Source organism: Suillus plorans (assembly GCF_016647745.1).
Source record: "Suillus plorans strain S12 chromosome Unknown HD556scaffold_34, whole genome shotgun sequence".
Taxonomy (NCBI): Eukaryota; Fungi; Basidiomycota; class Agaricomycetes; order Boletales; family Suillaceae; genus Suillus; species Suillus plorans.
In genome coordinates, this window is record NW_024537418.1 from 410,532 (window position 1) to 421,621 (window position 11,090).

The window sequence follows — 11,090 nt, forward strand, 5'->3', positions numbered from 1 at the left end:
GAAGTTGCAGATCACCTAGATTAAGCAGCACCCATAATCCGCTGCACTTCCTCGAGACTGTTATTCATTGAGTCCACGAAGCAGTTGATAAGGGGCTGGAAATCGCCTTCCCAGGCCTATAAGAGGTCAGCATTGCCTAGTGCGGGCACAGGTAGTGGATAGTGGGAGGTGACAAGACAAAATCGGAAAATTGACAACAGAACGGAACAACACGTGAGAAAATTGTGAAATACTAGAATAAAGTTGATTGGAGCAATAATCCGTAGAAAATGCTCACAATGTTCAACGCATCATAATATACACTCCTTAGTGATGGAGTGATGCAGAGCGGCGGGAATCCATGACGCATAAGCGGAATAGAGGAGATGAGGAGTGACATGCGACCATTTCCGTCCTGTGCCCACGTCAGATTACAAGGAATGAGGAAGAAAGAAGAAAACAAACGTCAAATGGATGGCATCTAACGAAAGTGACATGAAGCCAAGCAGCCGTCGCAAACGGGTTCCTCCAGCGCGCAATATATTGCTGTATCATACCATCAGTACCCCAGTCGACGCAAAGCGCCACACAAAGTCCCGCGAATAAACGCCTACTCACCTTCCCCATCCGACATATATACTCCAGCTGCTGGTCCACACGCTCGGCAGGGCAAAATGCGAGATTATACTGTTGACTACGTCTCACCACTGATTTCTGCGTCGTTTGGCGGGTGAACCCTGCATTGATATAATGCAAGCCTCCGACCATTGGGTCATTGATCTTCACTTTCGATGTGCGCATTAGCTTAGCGTGCACCATTTGTATCAGTCCAGGGGCTAGGAGCTCTGGCCGCTCGTGGCATGGAATAGTGGCAGAGAAAGCCTTGGGCGAGTTGAATAGGTTGAGTGAGGTGATAAGGAAAGGTGGGAGATGGCTTACATCTTCGAGGTCAATTAGCGCTTGAACGATGGCCTCAGAGTCTTTAAGATCGCTTCTAGCATCACATCGCACTAAGTGAGGGGCAAATCCCCAATGAGTGAGTGCATCTGAAGACTAAGTTGACAAAATCATTAATGTTAGAACCACTATCTCAACCGTAACGCCACTTCTGCGTTTGGTTGTCCACGGTTGAACAACTCACCTCCCCAGTCAAGTGGAAGGTGCCCTCGAGGTAATGTGCCTTGATCCAAATGTAGTTGAGGTACTGCCGCTGGTATGGGCTCGTGCGCCATGCCGCTAGGATATCGGCTGACGCTGGTGGGAGCATGGGCCAATTGAAGGGATTCGCATGCTCGCGCGCGGGCTTCCAGCGCTGGAAGAAAGTTAGAGAACCGGTGCTGCGTGCTATGAAGTGTTGAATATCAGGATGTTGTGACGCGCGTATGCAGGGTCACACCTTGCTGCTCCGTATCACCTTGCGCTAACATCCGCACTGTCGACACGAATTGGGCAAATGCCGCACCATTCTGGCCAGTGATACCATGCAGAACCTGCATTAAAAGAGAAGAACCAAAAAAAACAATATGATTGAGGGAATTGAGAAAAGGGGGAGATACCAATGGAAAAGCAAAAATATTTTAGCCCCAGCCCACAGATACCACCGAACTACGCGCCTCATCGTAGAGTGGGAGAGCAGTACTGAGGGACCCGCCGGCCGCGCGCACGTCGGCAACCCGCACCTGGAAGAAAGGAACGGGAAATTTAGGAAGGTAGTAATCTTCCCAGATGAGGGCTAGCGCGCGGAGATGACGTTCGATGTCGTCCGGGTTGGTCGCAGACTGAAGACGGTGGAGGAGCTCGGTGAGAGCGAGTGCATCTTCGTCGGGCACACAACCAGGAAATTCCTTGAGTTAGACGATAGTGATCAGGATGAATCAAATAACAAGGGCGGATGGATATGGAGATTGGTTTCAGTAGGAGGACAAGGGTCACACGCACGACGATATAATAGACGAAAACAGTTACGTGAGAGTCATCGATGGCGACGATGTTGATTAGACTCACGACGAGCTCTGGAGTACTGCTGTAATCCCAGCCCGGAATGTGCATCGGTGCTAGCTGAGGCGCATGGAATTTGACACGGAAGTCAGACTCGGGATCTACGTCCATCCTGAGATGCATCAGTACGTATCACTAATTCAGAGGCGAAATGTGCTCACATAGTGTGTGTACTGAGAACGGCTGCACTTGCACCAAATAAACTGGAAGTGAGGGACAAATGGGACAAATCATATTCCGAATACCGGTAGTCAATCAATTAATATTACCTCGAGTCGAGCAATAACTTGTTTTGGAGGGTGGTCCGTGACTGGGCGATAGCTTTGTGTGAAACTCTGCGTGTGCTTGATAAGGGAGGTCATGGGTTCCAGGGTCTTGTTTGCAAGGACTGGGTTGCTCTAGCCCAGGCCCGGACAACGAGAAGGATTCGGATCATAGAATCATTAGAATGACTGCATAGTATGGTTAAAGCCTCGTGGCAGAGTATGTGCATTACCAGTGCCTCATCCTTTGATATATCTCAGGTTAGCCGCGCTGATCGTCATCCTCTATACTGGAGACGCGTAGAAACCAAAAAAGAGGGTATCTGTAATTCTACATGGCTGAAACAATCAAACCTGTGATCGATCAACACATGCTGGACACGAGGATCAGTCGTCTTCGAATCAGACTTTGCTTTCGCTTCATCCAGAGTGTTATGGAAGAGGGCTGCTGGCAGAATTCGTTCCTGAAGGTACAAAAAAAATCTCTGTTTTCGACCGGAACTTTGATTGCCCTTTATTTAATATAATATAATATCTTTTCATTTTCCCACGCTTTCATAGTCCTGTAACTCACATTTCGCTTGGTGACATGGCTGCGTCTTCAAGCTTCATCATCTGCTTTGCCTTGCTTCCTCTTGTCTGGCTTGTTGTAACATATCAGCAGGTAGTTGACAACCGTGTGTCTGTCATCTCCTTCAGTCTGCTTCAAAGACTGTTTTCCAAATCCCTCGGGTGACGTATGGCTCGAACTTTTAGATGGCAGGTGGATCCTTGGGTGTACAGTCCTTGAGTATTACATAACCCAGACATATGCAAGCTGGAGCGTTGCAGTATAGTGGAGTGTCGAGATCGCGTCTGTTTACAACAGTATCCAGCTGGAGTTCTTTTGTTAGTGTCTGCTCCGACACTCGAATTTGGGCTTTAGCGACTACAACCGTTAAACACTAGGGGTTGAAGATGAAGCCATGGAAGTGCGTTATAATTACCCTGTCATTACTTCGTTTGATGTATAGCACACTCGCTCAGTCTGGCTCACTTTATTTGCGATGCTACAGTGTATCTGAGGTACGGAAGGAGGGGCGTAAAAGCATATTGTCTCATTTGGATCCCCGGATGCACTCTGCATGCAATTGCAAGAACGTTAGTCAAACTTCATCCAAGAGGCGTACCGCATTGTGGTAAGCAAAAAAAACACTTTGCTCTCAGTTACCTGCGGGGTGCCAACCTTTATAAGACGGGTGTATTGACCTTGCCCATATTGGTTCGTTACCGCCAACTCTACTCCTGGAGAGTCCCGCTCTGTCAATCTGCCACCAATGTGACTAACCATGTGGGGAAATTTTCTCTCCAGAAAGCACTTGCCGCTACCTTCAAATTTCCTACTTTATGTTTCAAATTATTTGTTTTCTGCACGCGTATAAGGATCCATGTACTTCCCTAACAATGCCCGAATGTCAATGCCACCAGCACAAGGAGCTTCACTCCTTGTGATACTGGAGTACTCTGTACTTTCCCTTTCTCTCCCTTACGCACTATAACCTTTGTTCACCTCGTCGCAACACACTTTGACATTGCCCTGATGCCACCGCAATGCTCCCTTTGTTTTACCGCCACTTTCTCCTACATTCCAGCAACACTTTGACACGACTTACTCGTATAAAATGCCCATTTGTAGTCATCGAACTTGACAGAACACGCTCAGATTCTCGAAAGTTCGTCAGTTCATCATATTAATCGACATATCTTCTTCGATCTATTCACTTCCTCATCAAACCTGTATGGTTCTTGCTGCCTCCAATGACATTGGCGTGAGTTTTCCTATTTCTCCGTGTACACCTAAAGTATCAGTATTTAACGTCCGAGGTTAGGATGCGACTCAGATCGTCGACTTAAGCGATGATCTAGTGATCACACGCGAGACTCTTGTATTCTGCCACCGCCAGAGCAAGATGGCACAGAGTGGCTTCCCCGGTCGGACAAAAAGCCCTAACGTGCATTTATGCTCAGTCTTTGCACAGTAAATCATAGATTTTTATCAAGAGTTTCCGTCGGTGAGCTGTAAACCGACCACTTTATGTCCTGCGACTGAGGGCACCAAGCGGCCTCGTCACGATCTCTGCAGAGATCTTGACCCCGACCGCTTTATGGTATATGCGCAACTCAGTTCGTTGGCCTCCTGCTCGTGCTTTTGTGCGGGGAAAAAAGTAGATTAGTTTTGAATGCTGTAGGAAGCGAGTACTGTATTAATATTGAATCCCGATGTTTTCCCGATCCAATCAAGTAGTGATGTGCACGGCCCGGCTTGGCCTGAAAGCCGCGGCTTCAGCCTGGCTTCAGACGGCTTTGGCTTTGAAAAACTGCGGGCCAGGCCAAAGCCGTCAATGACGGCTTGGCTTTGGCCTGGCTTGGCCTGAGCCGCGGCCCGAGCACTGAAAACAGAAAAATGGTTCAGACAAGGATGACATACTATTTACACGAAGTCGCTGTCTGATTCTACGAGATCCTCATCTCCCTCCAGAAGAGCGTCCCAACCTTCATCCTCGGCATCACTCAGCTTCTCGGAGTCGTTAGTGTCTGACTCAATATCCAAGTCCTCGAGAGCTTCCTCAGTTGATGATGATGGTCCAGGCTCACGGAAGAGTACGTCGTGGCGGAGGGCGCATTTGACTGACGCATTGAAGTGCCTCAACAATGTCACCCTTGAGACGGTTTCGGCGCTTGCTGATAGTGATACCGCCCTGTGAGAACGTGCGCTCACTTGAAACTGACGATGCCATAATTGACAGGTACTGAAAATGACGAGTGTGCTATCTGCTAACACTGTGGCAAGTGAGTTGTGTCGAGCTTGAAAAGAATGTCTGCGACTCACTGTGATTCTTACCACATGAACATGCACACAATGTAAGTGATTGAAAAGCTAAAATGAGACAGAAGTCAGATTTTCGATCGACGATCGTCAAACAGTTTGAGCTTGGGCGCTGCAGGCACAGTTGACTAAGCCGCGGCCTGAGCCGGCGGCTTTGGCTTTTCATTAGCCCAGGCCAGGCCAAAGCCGTCACCAGGCCGTGACTTTGGCTCGGCTCGGCTTGGCCTATTCAGGCCCGGCTTGGCCTGGCCCACGGCCTGAAGCCGGGCCATGCACATCACTACAATCAAGTATGGTGACATCGTCAAACTACCATGTCAATAATCTCCTGTAAAAACAGACCGAGAGCCTCCTCAGTGCCTTCTCTTTATTTTCTCCATTCAGGACACCGGAGATGTCTAACAGTGAATATGTGGTATAGCCTTCCTGTGTCACGGTCGTGACATATTGCAGCTTGAGCGCTAGTCGAGCATCATCCAATCCTGGTTGATATTTTGCAACCGACAGCTGTCACCTCCTCCACCTCGCGGAGAACGGACTTCCTTGTAGTCAGGTGATATATCACTATCACCATACAAGGTCCAATCCTTGTTGGAAAAAAAACCCCGCCAAAAAGGCAAGAAATCCTAGTAAAATTGACCCTCGTCCACCAGCCTGCCAGATGTGGAAGAACCAGAAACATCTGACGAGTACGTGATGGTTCGGAGAGATGGATTACGATACCACAAGAACACGTTGATCGATGAGACATCATTTATCTCGTTGGTCCAGCGCAATATCCTTGTCAGCGAGCAACAGTTTCGCTGAATTTTATGATGCTGTCGACTGCATTGAAAATGTGAATTGTTATTGTTCTGGATATTGGGTAACAATGATTATCTTCGCTTCTCATTTGTGCGACAATATCACATATAAGAAGAATCTGTTGACCCCAACTCAAATGCGATCGAGTCAGGATTCCACAAAAGTCGTCATCAATGAGACGATGTCCTGGTACTCATCGCAGGTTTCAAATAACTTATCAGTGCTTCGCAATCGCATAACGGCCCAGTGTTCGTGGTGAAGAAAGTTGGGCTGTTCAAGTCGCTCTCTTTCCTTCAGATGGACTGATGTATTTCTGGCGCAACTCTGTAACAAAAAGGGTCATATTAGCACAACACACTGATCGGTGAGCGTGTAAATGCCTACCACACGTTTATGAATCACCAGCATGGTCTAGCTTCGAAGACCTTGTACTGAATACAATCATTGCCATGATCCCGTTATCGAAATCTTGCAAGTGGTGAAGCGCCGCGTGTTTCATTTGAAATCCCATGGCGATGAGGGGGGTGTCGAGCCCAGTCGCCTGACAATGAATTCCGCATCATCAGAGAGATCTGGGGCTCTGGTACATGTAAAACGGGGATCAAAGTCAAGCATACCTGCTGTGCTACCTCTAGAACACCCCCATAAGGGTTTTGCGGCACTTACCTCGCCAAGTTTACGGAAAAGTCATCCCATAATGGATCAAGAACTATCGCTGCTGAGCGCTGGGTACCTATCCATCGATGGTTTTTGGTGCGTGAAGCCGCATCTACCTCCTTCACTAATGCCGCAACACATAATCATCTGAAACCTGGTGTTGAAATTCCTTCGAGATGATCTCCTTGAGGGCATAGTGCGGGACGGGACTTACTCATCAACCAGTCGATGAATTCTGCTTCAGTATTTATGCCATCGTCAAACTTGCGTATCATGTCATAGAACAATTCCGCTTTCGCTCAATCGACCTGAAGCGCATAGCACTTTTACATGTCGACGGATGATGATTTGCCATAAAGTTTGGAGGCTCCTGCACCACGACAGTATCAGTAGACAGCACTTGCACAGCAGTAAATTTAGCTACCAGAGGAATGATTTCGAGCCTTGGAAATTCGGGACCAAATGGACCGAGGGTCCTTGTATTCGCGAACTTGTAGGTAGATTTCAATCACGATCCATTCCCTGCTGAGTAGACATTATGTGTAGGGAATGTAGCGCACGTGTTCAAAAACAACGAGTTATTACCCTGGAATCCATATGTCATCTGGAGATCATGAGACGCATATGTCTACCACATCTGCGGTCCAGTAAGGACACTGCCCTTCCGATTTCATATTGTATCTCTAGTAGGTACATATGATGTCGGTACCGTGACATTGGGATTGAGCTGGTGACCAAGTATTAGACTGAAGAAAGGACATGAATTTGATGGTGGGTTTGTTTAAAAACAGCGCTGGGGCACTTTTCACCTTCATTGTTTGAAACTTTGAATCAGAACGGGTATTGCTTCGAACAGACGTGACGAAGGCAGTGGAACATGGCCGTAATGAGGAAAGTGATAGCGCCCTGCCACCTGCGTGGAAAGGGAGTGACTAATCTAAGAAGTAAAGTGCGATGGTTGCGGGAACGTTCAGGCGCTCGCGTGGCTTTCGCCTATTTCGCCAAAGGCCATGTGGTTTGCGCTTAGCTCGCTTAACCTCAATTTGGCAACTCGCGTGGTTCTGTCATGTGTTTTCGAGCGCCGACTCGATTTCCATTGCCCATAACCATTAGAGCAGCACACTACGCAGGATTTTCCCTATTGTAATTGTTTATGGTACATACATACAGTAAATAATAAAACTAAAATGGAACAACAAATATATGTGGTGAAGGAAATAAAAGAGATCAGGAGAAAATGACACAAAAAAGTTGTGAAACATCAAAAAAGGGAGCAAAAGACAGATACTCAAAAATTGGAGAATGAGAGGACAGGAAAATGGGAAACTGGGAAAATGGGAAACTGGGAAACAGGGAGAATGGGAGACGGGAGACGGGAGACGGGAGACGGGAGACGGGAGACGGGAGACGGGAGACGGGAGACGGGAGACGGGAGACGGGAGACGGGAGACGGGAGACGGGAGACGGGAGACGGGAGACGGGAGACGGGAGACGGGAGACGGGAGACGGGAGACGGGAGACGGGAGACGGGAGACGGGAGACGGGAGGCACAGAAAAATGGGAAAATGAATACATTCAATGATACTGTTACATATTTTGTAATTTTATGTTGTGTAGTAGATTGTATTTTTACTTTTGTCAAAATCCTGCTCAAATAATGTAGAACTGACTGATCTTATGTACAGTAATGTACTATGTACTTTTACATGGTGTGGTAGATTGTACTTTTAGTTTTTTCAAATGGTGCTCATAAATGTGCCTCTTTTTCAAAATACACTATTGAGGTGTGATCTTATTCAAAATACACAATTTATTAGGATGCAGCCTGAGGCCAGGAAGCCAAAGGAGGGCTGCGCCCTCCTTGGCTTCCTGTGACAAAGGAACAATGCTCATCAGGAGCCTTCTGAATTATTGGGATGAAGCTGAGGCCAGGAAGCTAAAAAAAGAGTGTGAAGCACTCTTTTTTGCTTCCTGTGCCGAAGGCAGAACGGGTGTGGACTAGTAGACATATTACTTTGCGAAGTAAGGTCATATAAATGTAGCGTGACCTGTGGTGGCAAACAACACAACACATTCACGTGACCATTGCGACCCCAGCATAAAAATTTAAATTGCGGTGCGCTGTTGATAGTTTGCGATGACGGTGACATGAGTTCTCATTACAGCGTAACGCCTACGCGTTTTAAATCATTTAGAAATTTGTTGACACTGCTAAATCCATCCAGCTATTACCGTGTGACTATTGAGGTTCTCATGTTTGCGAGCCCATGTACTGTGTGAGATTCGATAGGAATAAGAAAGGGAAGCGTCAACATCTCTTTGACCTTTATCATGATGACTAGCATTGGACGTCGAAGATTGGTTTTGAGCATCAATATCCAGACCGTCAACGGCCAAAATATCGAGTATGTCGTACTTAGTTGTTTGTTTCTATTGATCTCTATCCGAGATTTCGGCTTGACTAATCGACTCTGCATGTACCTTGAAGTAAGGAACATCATGATGATACATTAAATCCTACACTGCGCAAAACGAAACGGAAATGTCTTGTCCATCATCAACCGACATCGATGAAGCTGCACTTCGCCAGCTCACCCGCGTACAGCTGCAAAAGGTCGCGAAAGTATAATTCAGATTACTTATGCAGAAGTTCGAAAGTTAGATTCGTTCGCGGTCCCATCAGGGGACATGGATGGAGTAGTAAAAAAAGGTCTGGATAGAGGACGAGAATGCGACTGCACCACTTGGCTTGGGGCAATCGGCCGTACCAGCCTCGCGGTGAGCACAGATACATCAAGAGAGTTCGAAAACAATAGTGGTACTCAAAATAGGTTTTGGAAGGTTTTGAAACTCGGTTAAATGCTGGCTAAACACTTCAAACTCACGGCTAGAAACCTCGGCCGATTCAAGGTCAGGCCGGCATCGTACGTCGGACTTCGAAACAACTATGCCTCCTGCCCGTCGTGAACGTGTTCGACGTTCTGCACGCCTCAAATCTAATGCTCCATTGGACTCGAGGGCAATGGACGATGCATCAACCTCTCGAGGACCGCCCAAAGAATCATCTGGACCACAACTAGCTATTCAGTGGCAAAGCGACCGCACTCTGACTGATACATTGGTAAATTACCTGACGACTCAAGCTGCTGATTGTAGGGTCCTATTTTACTCTGATGGGAAAAAAGCAATGGCCGCTGTCGACGACCATCCATCGGGGTCGGATAAAGGCCAAATCTACCAGAATATCGCCAAGCTCTTATTTGCAGGCCACCCTAAGTATGGTGCCGCATACACCATCAATCCCAAAAAATTCCGCAACGCAGTTGGCAACCGTATTGGAAGGTACATTGTTTTATTTTTTTGTTCTGTTCATCAAAATACTAAAATTTGTGCAGTCTTAGGGGTAAATACAAGAAACTTAAGGCGACATTTAGCAGCACCGGCGCTGGTGTGATGCCGGCTGAAGGGACCCAAGCAAAGAATCTATTAGGTGAGTCCCTGTCTCAATTTTTTAGTTTTCAATCAATTGATCATCATAGATGCAGCACTTTCGGAGCTGCCATGGTACACGGAATTAGATGCAATTTGGCATTCTAATCCGTCCATGGCTGCAGTAACCCACTCCTCAAAGCCGGGCGTTGATCACGCCGGCGCACTATATTCACTTGTTCAATCGCGTGGTGGGGCTGGTCCCCCCACACACTTCGGCAATACTTCGCAATGGTCACCTCACGCTCCCACATATCCCTCACCTTCCAGTACTGCGCCTTCACATTATGGCCAAGCATACTCTCCTGGCCCTCATATACCTCATTACACAAATACCATTGAAACACCTCACGCTGGGAGTTCGCAATTCGCTCCTGCTCCTGCTCTCACTTCGGCTCCTGCTCCCCTCACTCCAGCTCCTGCTCTCACTTCGGCTCCTGCTCCCCTCACTCCCACATATTACAGTGACCTATCTCCGTATAATACGAGGGAACGGACATGCATAATATCCCGTATGATACGGGCCAGCGGACCATGGGCCCATGATAAAAATATCCTCGACTATGACGGATGGGCCGGGAGGCAAATTATTCCCGATGGAGGCGGGTGGGCCCATGCAGGGAATATATAGAGTAGATGAGTGGGCCGATGTATATGAATATTAGGTAGACGGGTGGGCCGAGGTAGTTGGATATTATGCAGATGGGTGTATTAAGGTAGATGTGTATGAGATAGATGGGTAGGTACTTGTTATCACATTCACGGGTGGGCCCAGACACATATTAAATTAGACGGGTGGGCTGAGGGTATTATAAAATATTGTATTAGACGGGTAGGCCCAGACGCATATTAATTAGACGGGTGGGCCGAGGGTGTTGTATGGGATGTTGTATTAGATGGGTGGGCCGAGGGTGGTATAAAATATAGATGGGTGGGCCCATGTGTATCATAATTGTAGACATGATGGAGCTGAGGTAGTTGTACATCAACCAAATCAGAGGAGGTAATAAATCAAAGTTACCGAGTTCCCGGAG

At 47.4% G+C, this 11,090-nt stretch overlaps 2 protein-coding genes across 2 annotated transcripts; one reads left to right on the top strand and one right to left on the bottom strand.

Moving 5' to 3' along the window:
- Positions 1 to 20: 20 nt before the first annotated feature.
- HD556DRAFT_1432504 (fido domain-containing protein) lies at positions 21 to 1,211 on the bottom strand (the record flags this gene model as incomplete). Its single annotated transcript, XM_041305129.1, has 5 exons — positions 21 to 116; positions 278 to 394; positions 445 to 525; positions 598 to 861; positions 1,185 to 1,211. 5 exons carry the CDS (start codon positions 1,209 to 1,211, stop codon positions 21 to 23), a joined length of 585 nt encoding a protein of 194 aa, XP_041159411.1.
- An 8,303-nt stretch (positions 1,212 to 9,514) lies between these two features.
- HD556DRAFT_1444237 (uncharacterized protein) lies at positions 9,515 to 10,687 on the top strand (the record flags this gene model as incomplete). Its single annotated transcript, XM_041306748.1, has 3 exons — positions 9,515 to 9,909; positions 9,969 to 10,057; positions 10,113 to 10,687. The coding sequence occupies 3 exons, from the start codon at positions 9,515 to 9,517 to the stop codon at positions 10,685 to 10,687; spliced, it is 1,059 nt and encodes a 352-aa protein (XP_041159412.1).
- Between the last annotated feature and the right edge of the window lie 403 nt (positions 10,688 to 11,090).